The following is an 18,878-nucleotide window of genomic DNA, read 5'->3' as shown; positions in this document are numbered from 1 at the left end:
ATTTTCTTCTATTTAGTGCCATCACTGGGTAGAGTGATGGTACTGTTTGGTTATTGTGAACGTATTGCTCAGGAGCTGCAAAGCCGGGGTAAGCGATGGTTTAAATGTCGTTTCACAAAATCTTGTTATTAATATTGTGGTTGTATATTAATGTGATGGAAGTCTGCTACCTTGTATAATTGATGTAAAATGGAGGTTTCCATGTATAGTAATGATACTATAAAATATATAATATGTAATATGATCTCAACATTTTGTTAAGGTTAAAAGTGTGGAAAATGTTAATCAACGGCTTGTGACTCCCTGTCCACCGTTAATGAACTGGCATCTCTCTGATGACATACTTAATATACCATTTGCGAACTACATAAGATTAACAAAATTTAAGCAATTTATTCATAATTACACATAAAGTTAAAGCAAATGTTAAATGATTTCAAGTTTATTTTATTGCACTAGACTGATGTTTATGTCTTATGCATTGCAGGTTTTTCTGATTGGAAAATAAAAGAAATTAAGATCGGCAATGGTGTTGTCATCTTTTTCCTGTTTACACTAGGCCTACAATTATCGAAGGCTTGCGCGGCAGACCGATGTAGACAGCATTCAAGATAAACCCGCGGAGCCATAAGCAACTATTATATAAGTGAGGCCTACATTTTCCGGCATTTTGCATACGGCCTATAGCGTACCACTTTAAAATTAATACATAACTATAAGGTCTAGATGCTGATATGCAGTGCTCCTGGTGCCATTGTAGTATGCTAGTAAGTAAATTAGATTTTCTGAGTCATATATTAAGTTTTACTTAGCCCAACTAAGGCATATGGGGGCCTTATATATAAAATAATGATAAAGGGCCTACATTATTATAAGCATAGGCATGCATAGGTTAGTAGTAGTCGTAGGTCAGTAGAGGCCTAGCCTCGGCTATGTAGGCTAGGCCTAGTTTTTTTATTTTTTATTTTTCATTACTCACGCCTACCACGTAAATTAACTAACGCAATGTATTCATTTTACAACAATGTGTCACAATTTTCATAATCCTAGGTCTAGTTGCCTTCGTTACCTCCTGGATTTCTTGTTTTTAGGCCTCTAATTTCTACCTCCTTTAGTCTTGAAAATTATTCGTCATATTTTTGAAATGAAAGTTGTAATTATATCCAAACATATCATATCTTTACAGGTCAAAACGGCGTCATCAAGTCATAAAATTCCGCTTCCGTCGGGATCCATCCCGTCCCGGCGGGATCGCGATCCCGTCCCGCAGGGATTTGGAACGCCCTTGATATACTATAATTAATAAAGTAGGCCTACACCAATTGATCCGGCCTTTACTCTCGTGTTGAATTCAATGGTCCAGTGTGTATTTACTGCCTATAGCCTATATATAAGTTTATTTTAATTAGTTAATATTAATCAATAACTTGATCTGTGGACCGGAGTAATAAATGCGGTTTTCTGCCTATTTGTTTACTTTTGAAAATGAACAAGATTCTCGGACGGTGGTCAGCTTGCTGTGTATAAAATTAAGTACACCATGCACCAAAATCTATACCAAGCCATATCTAACAACCAGCAACTTCCCTTTGTCGACTTAAATCGAACCTGTTATTAGTAACTTTTTTCCCTGGAGTTTCTATTTAGTTAATTTGAAACATAGGCCTAATTGTGGTATACATAAACCTTTGATGAAATTTCTACTGGAAATTGCATGATTAATACGGTTTATAATCCTGTTCTTAATGACGGGACCAGTCTAATTGTACCTGGTAAATTGCAAGATCAGAAAGAAATGATTATGATGCATTTTCACAGTGGAGGATCAAGGGGAAGAGGATGTTCTCATAAATCCCTCCTGCAGGAGTAAATATCCCAGCCGTCAGAACCATTCAAGAGACACAAGATCTACTGTCATAATTTACTGTCAATTTATTGTCATAATAAAACTACACATGTTGTGTTTCCTGTGCTTGAAGTCCCTGATTGCCGCAAGCCTGTTGCACGACAAAAACAAAATCCCACCGGGATGCAATGTCTGTCCATCCCGACGGGATATTTCCATCCCGGCAGGATCCCGAAATTTCTGAAACATCCCGATAGAATCCCGATTTAAAAAAAAAATCCCGGCCATCCCGAAATTTCGAAAAAAAATCCCGCTCATCCCGGAATTGCGAGAAAAAAAATCCCACCGGGATGGCCGTATCCCGCCGGGACAGGGCCATCCCGTCGGGATCCTGGAATTATTTTTGGTGGGGATAAACTGCATTTTTTTTAAAATTGCATAATACAATTATTGAATTAATCAGTGATTGTATAAAAACAATTTTAATACTACTAAATGATCTGACCGTTACTGCTCTTTAGTTTTTTATACAGGTTGAAGTTCTTATTATCTTCAGTTACTTTGAAGGACACGCTCATAATATTCAGGCACAAGGCAATTTGAGATGTTACAACATTGCTTTCAATAGTAAATATTAGTCTATTGGTACTTTGTAGTAATGCCCCTACATTGTCTGTTATCATCAATCAATCCAAGATAAAGATTTACATTCCCAGTCCTCAATTCTTGTAAGTATTGGAAGTAATTCAACGATTAAATGTTGATTTTTGGCCAGGTGTTTATTGACTGAATAAAAATACCAATAATTGTTGTTATTTAAAAATTAACATGCTTTTATTAAGTTAAAACTTGTTAGTTGTTTGATTGAAAACTGACATCAAATAAAAAATATTTCAAGTACTCTAAATGGATGTTTTAATAAAGAAATAGCTGAGCTCTCAATGGCTTATGAAGCTACACTGTAAAACCTCGAATTGAGGCCCTGCACAATTTTGACTACAGTAATAATTTAATCAATTTTTTCACTTAGTCTGTTTCCAGAAAACTGTCATAGGTTTGACAGTATGTTAAAAGAAACTGAGGATGATTTCAAGGTCCTTTTAGTGGCATATAGATGGATGAGTTATGTAATGAGTTTTGGGGAAGTGCCGTACAAAGCTTTGTAAATAACAAAAGTATTGTTAAATGTTATTCTTTGCGCAATTTTTATTCTTCTCTGTTGTTGTTAAGCGCCTCGAGGTTGTGTCAAGGTGAGGCGCTATATAAATCCAGAATTATTATTAATGCAATTGCTTCAGCACAGGAGTAATGTGAATTATGACTTGGGAGGAGCAGACATACAGCAGTGCTCTGCACAAATGGAATCTTTTACTGTATATGTCATTTGCTGGTAAGCCAAAAATAAGAGAATTGCAACAGTCCATCCTCAAACACACAAATGCTTCTTGTACATAATTTTAATCAAACATACTGTACAGTATTGAATTGTCATTCATATATGAAATTAACATGCAGTATTTTGTATCACAATGTATTTATTTATTTTTGGTGATAATAATGTAGAATAGCAGTAAAAATCAAAATAAAACAATATCACATGCTTGACCCTTTCTATACAATTCTTTATTTTATTCTATACTAATCTATCAATAATAAATAAAATGTTAATGGTTTAACTTGAATTTCTCTTAATTTTATGTATTAAAATCTCCTCAATTTTTTGTTGATTGTTGAGTGCTCAGAGGCGTCCAGCATTCTATATATATATATATATCAAATTAAACATTATAATTATCGATTCATGACTAGGTCTTGTGATAAATTCACTTGTCACACACAATTAAAAACTCAGAGAACAGCATATTACTTGGCAATATACTGTATTGTACATATTTCGATGTTCTGTAAAACTGCGTACAACAAATTTGGAGTGTTGCCTATATAGACTGAAGTACTATGATGGAAAAGAGATAACTGCTTCATGGTTTAGAAGACAACAAAATACTGTTATCCCAGTGCTAAAATGTAACTTTCTTGCTTTAGTGTACACACAACATAAATCTACACAGATGACAACATTTAAACAATTTATGCAAGATATTGATCAATTGTGTTTCATCACAGTTTTTCCTTGAAAGTCAGAAAGACAAGCAAGAACGACATTAGTAATTTGGATTGTGATACAGAAAAAACACTCTATATAGGCTAGATCTGACGTTGATCGAGGATGCTACAAAAGCCAATAATTAATATATATTATAATTCAATGCAATGATGTTCAAAAATATATAGTATTTTCTGATAAATAAATTATAGTTTTCCCACTTGTCTTGCAAACATAGCGTAATATTTATTTATAAAAAAATATGTGTGGCATGTAATATATTAATACACATAAGCCCATATTATGACGATTGATACAAATTGCTTCCAGAAATTGATTTATTGTATTCTTAATTGATTAACAGATAGGATTAATCCTGGGCAGACTTCTTTAGATGAATGTATTCTTGGCCAAAATATTGTTATTTTTCAACTTGCTATTGTATAATTAGGTTGTTTGTCATTAAAATAATTACTTTATGTTATTTAAGTACGAGCCTGGCAAGTGGTCCCTAATAAATACATATTGAAACTGAGTGGAAAATTAATAAAATCAAATTTGATGAATAGACCTAATGTATCTTGTTATTATATATAATATGTATGTGATGTGACTTTGTTTATATATATTTCCTAGGCCAGCAGAACCTGGCGTTTAAATCCCGATTTAAAGGGCCGTCGCACGTACGAGTCGCACTACAGACAGACTCTAAACGTCCAATGGAGGTTGAACCGCCTTATTGTTATTTATTCTGTAATGTTGGCAAAAAAAAAATGGTTTTGACGATCCTATGATTTGTAATTGAGATATTATCAGAAAAATATTAATTTTCAATTTAGGTTGATGCATAAGCTAACATAAACATATTTTATTGATTTAGAAAAGAATATATGTTTCTGTCATAAAAAGGAAAATGCAAATTTGTAGTTTTTAGTCATCAAATTTTTAACATTAAATAACCCTAACATAACCATTGGCCTAACATTAGGGCAATCCATATTTTCGTTGGCTCTAGATTGCACAGGAACAATACTAATTATCGTTTTCTGTTGATGTCTACGCTAAATTTAATGTACTTTACATGTAAGAAATTAATGTAGGCTGGCTTCATAAAAAGGAATTTTTTTATTTATGAGTTATAATGATGTTATATAGTTATAGCTTTTCCCCGAATCTATAGAGTACTACCAGAAACATGCTAATTTTCACTTTCTGCTGATGTCTAAACTAACACAAATTTACTTTTTTATGTCCATAAATAAATAGAGTTTCGCATCATTAAAAGTAAAAAGTATATTTTGAGGTAATTGGTTGAAATTTTGATTAAAATATTCATTTTAGGTCTAATAATTTACCAATATAAATTCACCAGACAGTTACGGTAGCGGATCGACTCGAAACTATCAATGCGTCTTGAACCGCATAATTAATATAATCCGTACCGCTGATTTTTTTTTAAATGAAAATTTGTGTATAGCCTCAGAAAAAGGCTAATTATTCGATTCCTGTGAATTTTTAAGCTAAACCTTACGGTAGGATTTTAGTGCAATAATTGTAGATTCGTTTCATATAAAGGAAAGCATATAATTTTCAAATTTTAATAGTTTCCGCGATAAAGTCCAGAACGATAATTTATCCATAAGAAATAACCATAATTTTTCTGAAAGTCAGTTCATGATCATATTTTAATTTACAGGGCATTAAATTACAGAGTTATTACACATCATTTTCCAAAAATACAATATTGCGAATTCAAGTGCTATTTAACCTAAAAGCCCATGTATTAGGCAGTGGCAAGGTAAAATTCGTCCTTAAAAATACCATAACGAAAGAGCCAGATGTGAAAAGCGCCCCCAAAAAAACTTGTGCGCTCTCCACTCTCTCTATGTTTAAGTGACATAAAATTTTCCATTGAAAATAAAGAGCTGAAGAAATGAGACAAATATTAGTATTTGCCTTACAATAATGGGATACTAGCAAACAAATTTTTATCTAATTCCAATGATTATTTTAAAAGTTATAGCCGATCAAAATTCTGGAAAAATCCACACATGTGCACGAGATTTTGAGAGAAAACATGTTTTCTCCTATTAGTTGTATAATAAAACGAAATATTTTTATTCAGTTACTGAGAGCATGTTAATATTATACATGTTCAATCCAAACTTGCTAAAAAAATTAAGCTTTTATTTTTAAAAAAAACGACGTTTTTTGCATTGATCCACACATGTGCATTATTAAAAACACAACTAAAAATCGCCGGAAAACCCTATTTCTAGTTATCGAACCGCTCTAAAAATCCGGGAAAATGACTCCTGGGTATTTTTTAGCCTAGGAAAAATATAATCGTATCAATTTCATATCAGTAAGTTTGGTTTTGCTATTAAGAATTTGGAAAATTCGGCTTTGTAACAAATAGCCTATACCTTATATTTCGGAGCCGACTGATTTTTTGTCGCAAAATCGTGATTTTTCGCAGATTTTCTTGAGCGAAGTGTCAAAATGACGGGAGACATGAATATTAATGGGAGAAAGTTAAAATCTCCCACAAAACTGCAAATAATTAGCAAATTAATTAATTTTTAGCTGAGAGAATAGGATTTTTGTGTTAATCCACACATGTGCATTGTGCGTGGAGACTCTCACCGGTTAGCAAAAATGCACATCTGTGTTATCGATGAATACCTAGCTCTCCACAAATGTGCATTTTTCTCTCAAAAAACTATAGAGGGCCGGTGTGCATTTGTGCAAGTGCACTCTAGAGAGACGGAGAGAGAAATGCAGTGTTCAAATACATAGGGACATGTTATAAATCATATCAAACATAGTTCATCAACAAAATATCCTTAGTTGTTGTATGAAAGAGGTCTCTGGTGGGAATCAAACCCGCAATCTCTCCCTATCTCGGCGAGCGTCATACTGTTAGACCACAGAGACCCATAAATATCATTTTGGATCTAAGACCACTAATTCTACTGAGTACTGATCCAGTCGGTGTGTAATGTCTACAATCTTTAAGTCTGTATGTTTTATAGATGTTGCAGAAAACTAATACACTGCCAAATTTGCTGTGAGACCTAATATATTTAAATAAGAAAGTCTATTCCCCAAGCTTCTGTATTGTACAAATAAACCTCAGTTTGTATCAAGCATAGCCCTTCAACGAAAAGTTAATTCAGTTGTATGAAAAAAAGAATCTCTGGGGGGATTATAACCTGCAAACTCTCACTGTCAGGGTCAGTGTCATATCCATATGAAGACCTATAGTAAACCTAGTTTAAATATTGTTTACTATTTCCAAGCTGTGACCTATAACCTTTTTTAGCTTATCTATAGCTCTACTGTACATGTGAGTACTGACTGAAACGCTCACACATTGCCGTGGCGAAAGGGTTAAGTTGTTGCACAGGCCAGCATTGAGTAAATGAGCTATAAAATATGGGAGCTCAAAAAGAATGCTAAAAAATCCAAATTTGTTTTTCACTATAGATCAACAGTTTAATGTCTTATTAATCATATCCAAAAATATTAGTTCTGGAAGTGGTCAATAAATCGTTTATTTAACGTTATTTTGATAGTTAATTCTATTAAACAATGTATCCACAAATAAGTTTGGAAGGCCATTATTCAAAACCATGTTTATCGTGACTCTAAGAGTGCTGTACTTTCACTTTCCAGTAACTCAGGCTTAAAATGTCCAATTTCTGAAAATACCAATAACATGAATTTCAATTTTTGCTACAACTTAGCCATTTTGCTACAACATGTATGAAAGAATGTGCCTGGGGAATAAATCTGCACATATATCCTAGATATAGGTAAAATAAACACACAAAAAAAAAATACAATCGGCAGTTGACACTACATTATATGCAGTAATATGATTTTAAGGCATACAGTATGGGAATACCCAGAAGCAGCAAGCGAAATACTTGGCAAAGTTTTGCAAAGGGCTTTCTGTGGGACAAAAGGCTGATGATTTTTTATTTATATACTAAAAAATAAATACGAATTTGACTTATCCTACAATTTGTGTAAACACCTTCTAGTTTCATGTTGCATGTAAACTTCAGGTTACACAAACTGTGAAAGAACATAAACATTAATAAGTAAAAAAATTAGATTGTATTACTAGGAAATAATACAAAAAAAACCTAAATCTTGTCCAGATTTATAAATGTGTCACAATTAGTACCCATGTGCTAGACTAGTCAGGAATGGCCAAGTTTCATTTTAATCTAGGTGCAATTCAATAGAGGAGAAGGTGCTATTGGGGAAAAAGGTGTTTATTTATTTGCTCCCATGTGTGCCCCCCACCCCACCCAACCTTGACAGGCAACTGTATACCAGTAACAATTCTTCCACTTTTCTCATCTTCATCATGATCACACTTTATTTTACTGTAATAAGCAAACATTATTTACCATCTCATAGCTTTAACGCTCACCAGATAATAGATTAAGTTGCCCATTCCGTGAATATATTAATTGTACAACCAACCTTTTTAACATAAGTTGCATTTCCAGAATACACTCTGTAGATGATGGTTTTTAACATCATTTACAACTTTCTTCTTTATTTTATCTTTATCATGAGTTAAAAGACTTATATTTGAATTTCTCCATAGTTTCCTTACAAATTTCTTCTATTGCATGTATCTCTTCTGGACTAAGTTCCCTTTGCCATGTGACCACACTTTCTTTGCGTATTACGCCCTCATACCTGTTCTTTACAATGTTGCTTCTTGTTGCTTGCTGTAACTGATGTAGCACTTTCTGCGGCATTGGGTAGCCTGAAATATTGGAAATAATAAGTAATTTTATTCATTTTATACATTATAATATGCTATTCTTTGTAATTATAATACAATAGTTTTGAACAAGGGCACAATCAATCAATCAATATATGATATCCACGATACCTTTCTGTCACAAAATTGGCAATTCACGGTAACAGTGTGATTCAGAAAATTTTAAAATATAATTTTTAAGAAAAATAAATTATCATCATCAAACAAACTTTTTACTTACAACTACTACTACAACACCCTTTATTATCAACAATTATTTGTTTTAAAGTAGCTACATTTGATATAATAATTATATAAATATTTACTGCTCATGAGGTGAATGGTGAAATCTATTGCCCTCATGAAGACTAGCTTCTTGAGGGCTGAAAACCCAAGGGAAGATAGGATGGTCTATCACCGAGGGGCAATATATTTCTTCGTTGACTGAACTTAGAGCAGTCAATATTTTTTTTTTATACCTCATGCATAAATTCTACCTAAGAAAGTACTTACCTCCTAGCCTAGCCTAAATGCCTACTTCTGGGCGATCAAAGAGTGTGTCTAGCCTAGCTCTTCTTTGCTCATTTCCTCAATTTCAACAGCGCCCATCGTCTTGCAATTTGTCGAACATTGACAAAACATTAAATATGTCTTTTAGTGCTTTTGCTATCGGTTTCATCAAGAAGTAATGATAGGCCCACGTTAGTACTTCTTCATTCCATCGCGCGATATTAAATTGGGGCCTAGAGTTTGCACCACGCGACAGGTCAAAAAAGTACTATCACAGGGAATGTTGAAACCTCAGAAAAGGGATATTTGAGAAAAAGTTCAGAAAAATAAGAATTTCTGAACAACTTACTAATGACCAAAGGGATTAGACGCCATTAAGTTTACTGAGGATAAGCTCAGACATGAAATACAATTTTCTATTCATCATTCTGTCAAAAAGCTAAGGTTTTTGCTGTTTAGGGAATTTGCTTACCACTCTATAATAGTCTTTTAAATGCCTGTAATTGCTTCAACACCTAGAGGACATGTTTCTCCCTCATTAGTAAGGATACATTTTTCTGAGGTTTAGTTAAGATATTTCTGAGTTTTTGTTCAGAAAAAAAGCTAAGAAAATTTTAGAGTATTCCATATCTGTTCTACCACTATATTTATATTAACTTATGGATTTCTAGTCATTTGTTTCTGTTTTTTTTTTTTTTTTTTTTTTAACACAATGAGAATAGTACAATATTTAACTTATGGATTTCCAGTCATGTGTTTTTTTTTTTTTTTTCACACGATGAGAACAGTACATTATACAACTTTGGATTTCATGTGTCATAAGCCCATAATTCACCTTTAGGTCATGGCTTTCCTTTGGTAATTTGCCATTGTTGCGTTTATTATTATTGAAACGAGACCCCCTCGGAAACATGTGATGAAATATACTGAAATTTCAACAAACTACGTTGAATTAAATTTTTGGAGAAACAAATGTATATTAAAAGCAAAAATTATGTTATATTTTTAAAAGTATATGCTACAGTCTGAGCTTGGAGTTTAAATGTTTGCTTTCCAGTAACTGGTGCCAAAGCTTATAACACCAGGACACTTACAAATTAAACCTCTATCTTTGTGAAACAGTGCAGCAGTTGTAATTCTAATGCGATTTAGCATTATGGTTATTGGTCTGGTCTTTAATTTATAAAGTGCAAAATAGAAAAGGCTTCTACGCACTGTAAAAACAAGTGTAGATGTTTGGAAATGTGAATACAAAAAATAAAAATGAAAGTTGCAATCCAAGCCAGCTTAGAAATCAAAATTTGGGGATACACCCTTATCGTCTATAAATACAAATTATTACTAAACTAATAAATGGAGTAAAAAACTACATTTTCTTGATTAACAGAAGAGTTAGTCCACAATTCATATTTTAATCTTGGAGCATCGCCAAATTATCCTACCGCGGTAAAGGAGATTTTCCTGCGGCAGCAAGGCTAACTGCTGTAATGGGCTATAGCAAGATTTACTCAATGGAGCGTGTCTTGTCTACCGCGAGCATGGAGTATTAATTATCCAATGCCCAAGGCAAGGTTTTTCCAATTACTCTATGCAGCTCAGTCAGCTGGGAAAGTTACCGCGAAATACCGCGGTAGCTCGGAAATACTAGCCTAGGCCAGAAATGAAATAAATTTGAAAGAACTTGATTAAAAGAAGCTAAAGAATAAATAATCAAAAATTAAGGAGATGCAATAGGCCTAGATAAGAAATAATAAAAGGGAAAATACTTATACATATAACGCCAACGGCCTCCTACACAGTAATACAAACAGTAGGCCTAGACCTACCTAGTGTGTAGGCCTAATACAGCCTAGGCTAGTGCAACAAACTTTTAATATGTTGATGTGCAAATCTGGCCTACTAGATATTATTACTGTACTAATAATACTGCCTAGGCCTAGTACACAAACTTGAATAATTATACTGTTACTTTGTCATGAACGGAAGAAAAATGTTTGAAATAGGCATACGTCAGTATACCGCCAGTTGGCATTATTGCAAATTGCAGTGAATTCAGTGAGAAACGTTCCCACGATCGGGAGAAGCATGGGAAAAGCAGACACAAGGTCAGTCACATTTTTAAACGCCGCCTACAACTCAGAGGAATGTAGACGTGCTAGCAGTGTCTGATGAACTATAATCTTCTTCGAACGCCGCCTTCATGAATGTATACGCGCTGCTGCTCCGCAAAGAGATCCGCCTGCATTGTTCAGCATACAAACATGTGCCATGGTTTCAGTGGTAGGAGTTTTTCGGCTTGTTTTAGCGAGATGTTGCTTTTTTTGTCGTTCACTTCTTACGTTTCATTTTAATTCAGTCATTGATCATCATAATATATAATTAACTTTGTTGTTGCTATGGCCTTTATGTTTGCTTTTTTTCAAAGACGTGCACACTCATTCTGAATGAATGGGTATGTTGTGGGCTTATTCACTGCAAACATCAACGTAACCATGGGTATTAATTTTATTTATTTTGTCTTTTTTTACGATGCTTAACTATCATACGCCTAATATTCTTTGTATTTTTTTTAGTATGATTCATTGTTTAGTATCATTGAGTGTTTGAAGTTTTTTACAATTGTTATATTACAAGTAATTTGAATATAATTTTACCGTGTCCTTTTTTTTTCTTCTTACAGATTCAGAAGTGAAAATCAAGTACAGTACATATAATTTTATTTATCAATTTACGAATTAATTCATAATAAAGGCCTAGGAATGTTGTTACGATTATGAGTTAATTTGTTTAATCAAATATACTTTTATATCAGAATATTAAAATATATTATTTGTAATTCCATTTAAACTATAATATTTTACAATTCATGTAGGTCTATTATATTTTTATAAATACAGTATGATTATCAGATTGATGATATACTATTGGCTGTAGGAACAAACGTATATTCTAACAATTTTACTACGTTTGGATGAGGGGCAACAGAAAGCATCATGTTTGCTTCTTGGAATACCGTTCCTCTTAGCTTTTCATCACTGAGGCCCTCAAAATTTGTTAAACACCTTCACGGCTACATTATCATTTCGATAGCGATATAAGTGCACACGTCCGAAAGTTCCACTCCCAAGTGTTTAAATTAAATAAATGGTGATAATCGATGTGCGGAATGTGATTAGAAGAGCTTGGTTTTATTTTGGCCAAGTCTTGGATGGCTTTGCATCGCATTTCCAGTTCTTTCTCTAGTCTAATTTTCAAAGATTGTGCTCTTTTTTCTTCCCTCATTCTTTTCACCCGTTCCTCGTATTACGCTGTTTTAATGTCACCCTTCTGTACGGTTTCCTTTATAAGAACAGGTTCCTTGTCCGATTCTCCCTTTTCCTGGTAACACAACTTTCATCTATGGTCATTACGACAGCCTCGCGAACGTAGTAATAGAATGTTTCCGTCTTTACTTTCCTCGGACCCGGTTTCATTCTTCGAACGAGGTGGCCTATTCCAGCAAAAGCCTGCCTGTATAGACGCCCGCGTTTTTAGTCTGTAGTTATGTGTGGGTAATTTTTTTTTAAATAAAAACGCTTTTTCAAGGTACAAATTTCTTTAAAATAACAGCATGTATAATAGGATCAGAGGCATTCATTTTTAACTCGTCAATGTAAAATAAAGTTATAACTAAAGAGAGGGTTGGCTATCTGAACTGATGTAGTACTGTACTTCGATTGCACTATTATCGGCTTTATGTATGTTATAAACGGCTTTGAATCATCAAAAAGACCACAATTAACTGATGATCCGTGAAATCGGCTTGCGTTCCTCCTTTTTTAAAAACGGACCCGGATTAACGTTGTCATTTAATAGGCCGGGGTGGGGAGGCAACTCTAGTACAGAAGAGTGAATTGTACATGTACAGTACATTTTGTATTTTCTATGCAGCATATTATTTCGAATGAGTAAACCGGTTGTTTACAATGGTCTATTTGAAATGGGCAGCACATTATTCGAATGGGTAGCACACTTTTTGAAATGGGTAGCACATTGTTTCAAATGGGTAGCACACTATTTGAAATGGGTAGCACATTGTTTCAAATGGTTAACAAACGATTTGAAATGGGTAGCCATGATTTAAAATAGGGTAGCACACTACTTGAAATGGGTAGCACAATATTTCAAATGGGTAGGAAACGATTTGAAATGGGCACATGATTTCAAATAGGTAGCAAACTATTTGAAATGAATATCACATGATTTCAAATAGGTAGCACAATATTTGAAATGGGCAGCACATATACGAATGGGTAGCACACTATTTGAAATGGCTGAGCACATTGTTTCAAATGGGTAGCACATTATTCAAATGGCTAGCACACTAGTTGAAATGGGTAGCACATTGTTTCAAATGGTTAACACACGATTTGAAATGGGTAGCCATGATTTAAAATAGGGTAGCACACTACTTGAAATGGGTAGCACAATATTTCAAATGGGGAGCAAACGATTTGAAATGGGCACATGATTTCAAATAGGTAGCAAACTATTTGAAATGGATAGCACATAATTTCAAATAATTAGCACACTATTTGAAATGGGTAGCACATGATTCCAAATGCGTTAAAAAGCATTTATAATCATTCCTGATGATGAATAATTAATGTCGAAATATTGAATCCCAACACGATGGCGTGTATTTCAATACTTGGAGTATGTATTATACTTTCTAATGCGCAGTACATTAATTCAAATGGGCTGCACACTTTCAAATGGGTAGCACATTGTTTCAAATGGGTAACACGCGACTTAGGTAGCACACTATAATGCGTACCATTTTTAATACTTTTAAGTGGTTAGCACAAGTGTTTAATTTGGTATTACCTACATCGTTCAATGGAATGTTGATACCGGGCAACCTCTTTAAAATCTCCGAAAATACACCAAAGATAGGCCTAATAGCGACTGTGAAAGATGTCGAAAAATATAATTATGAAGATCGAATATGGGCTGCCGATACTGTGTTTTTTTTTTGTTTTTTTTTGTATAGTAAACTCTTTGGGAATTCGACCGCCAAGTACTCAATACAGTACAGCAATACTTGTGTTTGTGTACAGTTAGCCGTATGAGCATCGTTGGTATAGGTTTCCCCCATGCGTGTTATGTGGCGGCATCCTTTGAACGTAAAAACGCTAGCATCCACACATTTGTTTTTTCTTCTCTATGATTTTAAATTCCATTATAAAAATAGCGGGATTGCATTTATGTCCAGTGCTATCCGTAACTGTATTGTTTGAAATAAAAAATGAGTTATATTTGTTGTCTCAATTTTTTTGTCTATGAAAATGTTAATAAAATATTTATAACTATAACAAGGTTCTCGACTCGCCGGTCAGCCATGCCCGGCTCTCAAAATTTGGACCGGCATCTGAACTGCACCATTTTTACAAAAATTTTGTCAACCTTAGAAACATAATTTAAGACGAAATACCTTGCTAAAAAATCAAGGGCCTTTAACTGTAAACGCCATAATATTATTGAGAAAATAACAGAAGTACAAGTATTCATTGTGGTATCCGATCGTTTCGGTCGCGCCTTCATTTCGGTCGCGCTATTTTCGTTACGCATTTCGGTCGCGGTGAATAGTATTTTTATAAACACAAAACTTTCATACATTTGTTTTCTTGTCTGTTACGTTTCCATTTATCTTGAATGTTCTGATCATGTTTATAATTTGATAAATGAACATACTGAATGATATATGATGAATGAAAATGAAGGAAATATATAGTAGGCCTATTTTCATATTAATTTCCCACATAAAATTTTCAATAAATTTATAATTAAACACCGTACATTTTAATGGCCCATTTCAGGCTTCTTTTATATTCATAAGCCCGACAAAATTACTCTTTCTCGTCCTATTCTATAGTTGCGCTATAATATAATTTCCCACAAACTAGATTCCCATGGTACACTTTTCAGCACAGTTTGTATTTTCTTGTTTGTATTATGTCCATTTTTATACATATTGAGATGTTTATAAAATACACAGTAAAATGCAGATTTAATATATAATTTTAAATACATGCTAATAGCCATTAAACGGTGGTCTTCGGCGGGCTTTTAATGTTCTGATATAAAAGTATATTTGATTAAACAAATTAAATCATAATCGTAACAACATTCCTAGGCCTTTATTATGAATAATTCAGAAATTGATAAATACAAATATGTACTTGACTTTTCACTTCTGAATCTGTAAGAAGAAAAAGAACACGGTAAAATTATATTCAAATTACTTGTAATTAATAACAATTGTAAAAAACTGAACACTGAATGATACTTTTAAAAAAAAGAAAAATACAAAGAATATTGGGCCTATGATAGTCAAGCATTGTAAAAACAAAAATACAAAATAAATTAATTAATACCCAGTCCGAAACACACGCACCAAACAAACTTAAAAAATACACAACCCTTTAAAAATTACTTTCTAAACATAAAGCACTAGTGCGTATACCGGCATTACTTACTGAGGCTGTTTATCGCGACCGAAATGCAGAACAATACGGCGCGACCAAAAAGAAGGCGCGACCGAAATGATCCCTTCTCTTGGTGCTCGGGAAAAGTCTTATTTCTTCACCGGAATATAGTTTTAGATAGCCAATAAATTGTAGGGTAAAAATACATCGCCACTTCTCCAAAGCTTCGCAAGCGTTTTTCGTTGTGTTCATGCACAAGGAAATCCCGGGCATGTGTTGTCGAAACAAGAGGTTAACTTTTGATATATGTCGATATCATGTCATGAGCACACTTCAGTAATTATTTAATCACAATCTGTTTATCTGGACATAATCTAAAGATTGATAGGTTGATGTCCTTGGTTCTAAGGCTACACTCTACAGTTGGAACTAATATATATATAAGGCAGTTTCTATCTATCGCGGTAGACTTGTATGCAATGTGATATGCAAATTTTCTGCATAATTATACAGCCTTGTGTCTACCGCGGTGCGGTAGATTAAGGCTTACCGCGGTAGGATAATTTGGCGATGCTCCCCTACACACATGTAGCTTTATTGTTTTCCATTTTTAATGTTTTTAATGGCACGGTTATTTTTAATCTTTTAACGTAAGTGAAACTTTTAAATCTCATGTAATTCAGCCTTTTGGCTGTGACTAGAAGATTAATAAAGAATTTTTAAAAAATAAAATAAAAAATAAGATATATCAATCTACAGTCACAATTGCCTAATTTGGTAGTATAAAATATGTTTTGTCACTGGGCCTATAAACTAAGCATAGTATAACAGTTAAAAAGTCTAATAGCCTAACAATATTAAAGCTAGTTAATTTTGTTAATTTTTCAGGTCATTTTTATTTTAACAAAATTTCTCTTTATAGCAGTAGACCAGAAATACAACATCCAAAAGATGTACCCGACACTCTTTGTTTTGGTTTAGTTCAGATATTTCTGAGCTTTTGTTCAGAAATTGTTTGAGTACTGTTTGAGTATCACATATATATGTTTATTTACAGTACACTATACTACTCAAGAATTTCCAGCAATGTGATTTTTTTAAAGATTAAACAGATCCGTATTGAACATTTTTTAGAAACATGGTAAGGTGAGGTGGGGGATGGATGGGATGGAAAAAAGAGGAAGCGAAACTAAATCCCTATTCCAATGGTAAAAACCTAGTCATTTTTATTAAGTATTTAAAGCCATTAAGTAGAACTAATTTGTTACCATGTGGGGTGGGGGGAGGGAGGGGTTGTGTGCCAACAAACCTTCTCCAAAGACGCACGTGATGTGTGATAAAATATAGATATCGTCAGGAAACTTGGCCTTCTGAATTAAATTGTTGAGAAACAAATGCATAATAAAAGAAAATAATGTTTGATAAAATTTGTTTATATATGTCCTACAGTGGTTTTAAAGTTATAATGCACAAAATACAACATGTCTGTATGTCCTGTAAAAACAAGTGTAAAGATGTTTAGAAATGATAAAGTCCAAGCCACCGTCCAAACCGCAGTATGGGGATAACCCTTGTCGTCTATTTTATTTTCTTATAAGTTATCACTAAACTGATATTCAGAGTAAAACTTACATTTTCTAGATTAACAGAAGAGTATCTATACTCCACAATTTATATTTTAATCCACACACATAGCTTTGTTTTATTAAAGATAATTTTTGTATCAGTCAGGATATCTCAATGGCCAATTTTGGTAGTACAGTACCAGCTTATTGTATGGAAGGTGTTTTGTCTTTGTCAATAAGTTAGAAAGTCTACTGTTATTTAAGATATTAAAGCTAGTTAATTTGAGATCATTGATATTTGAGGCATTATTTATCAATATCAAGTCTCTCTATAAGTACACAGTACTGTATCAGGAATGTTAACAGCACCCAAAGGACAGGCCTGGTGCTCTTTCTGAGGTTTAGTCCAGAAAAAAAAATCGGAAATTTTCTTATTCTTTGTGAAAGAAAATCACTTGAGACACCTGGTGTTTTCTTGTAAATTTGATCAACAATTTAAAGCCTGGTTAATGGCAATTTCCTAATACTTACAAACATTTTTACACATATGATAATGTTAATTTACACATATGATAATGTTAATTTTCTAAACAATACCATTTTTCTTTGGATACAGTACAGCCCACCTCAGTTCTACCTCTACCTTATTCGTAAGTCAGTGTTTCCCTGGGGCAAAGCCTAGGGTAACAGTAGTTTAAAGTTGCTAATGTCTTTCCATAGAAAGTAAACATGCTTACAAGTAAACGTCTTGTGTGTAAAACAGCATTTTTAGCAGAAAGGAGGTTTAATATGTGAACACAAACTTGATCGAGTTGTATTAACAATTTAACATCAATGTCACGGTGTATTTTTATCAGTTCCAGGCAAAATTTTTTTGGATGATTACAGTGTATTTCTTTTTCTCTAACTGATTCACTCTTGCTTGATTCTGCCCTTCTCTATCCCTTATATCTAGAACACCAGGGTCATGCAAAACTCATCTGGGTTTAAGAAAGTATACTAGAAATTGCAAATTGCAAGTGAAGTGCTGCGAAGTACAACTGCATATAAATGTTCTTCAAACAAAATTATTTATGCGAGTCAAGTGAAAATAATGAATAATAAAAATATAACAAATAATATGAGACACGACCCATTGTTGGCGTTGGTAGTGTGTATGCCAGTCTACAACAAGCGTCGCCTAAATATAATAATTAGCATGCTGAAATAGGCTAGTAAATAAGTTTAACTTTGTTCGTAAATAATATTGGCCTCAAAATATTGTGGCTGAGACATGGGCCAATTAAACGTAGAAATAGGAAACCTAGAAATATAGTAAAAACGCTGAATAGTAATACTCCAGCGTGGCGACATGCGGACGTTGGTACAAGTAGGTTAGTCTACAAACGTCGCCTAAAGTAATTGATTTTACCTGGCAGAACGAAAGAAGGATACTCCGCTTTTCAGTCGTCTTAGGCCCTTGTTTTTTAACAAACAATGACCTTTCAGAGGTCAAATTGCTGTCAAGAATATGAATTGGCTGCTTCGCAGCAAATACATACTCCAAGTATTGAAATACACGCCATCGTGTTGGGATTCAATATTTCGACATTAATTA

General features: G+C 33.6%; 1 protein-coding gene across 1 annotated transcript in view; it reads right to left on the bottom strand.

The window, feature by feature from the left end:
• The window catches only part of LOC117114748 (dermatan-sulfate epimerase-like protein), a 61,366-nt gene that overhangs the window by 16,822 nt on the left and 25,666 nt on the right, over nucleotides 1–18,878 (bottom strand). Inside the window, exon 3 of the mRNA XM_033258439.1 lies at nucleotides 8,587–8,742. Within this exon, the coding sequence (XP_033114330.1) occupies nucleotides 8,587–8,742 (156 nt within the window). The remainder of the gene's footprint in view (nucleotides 1–8,586; nucleotides 8,743–18,878) is intronic.

Source organism: Anneissia japonica, unplaced genomic scaffold, assembly GCF_011630105.1.
Source record: "Anneissia japonica isolate Jap-2015-1 unplaced genomic scaffold, ASM1163010v1 scaffold65_len388318_cov190, whole genome shotgun sequence".
Lineage (NCBI taxonomy): Eukaryota > Metazoa > Echinodermata > Crinoidea > Comatulida > Comatulidae > Anneissia > Anneissia japonica.
This window is presented reverse-complemented; position numbering and strand designations above follow the sequence as displayed.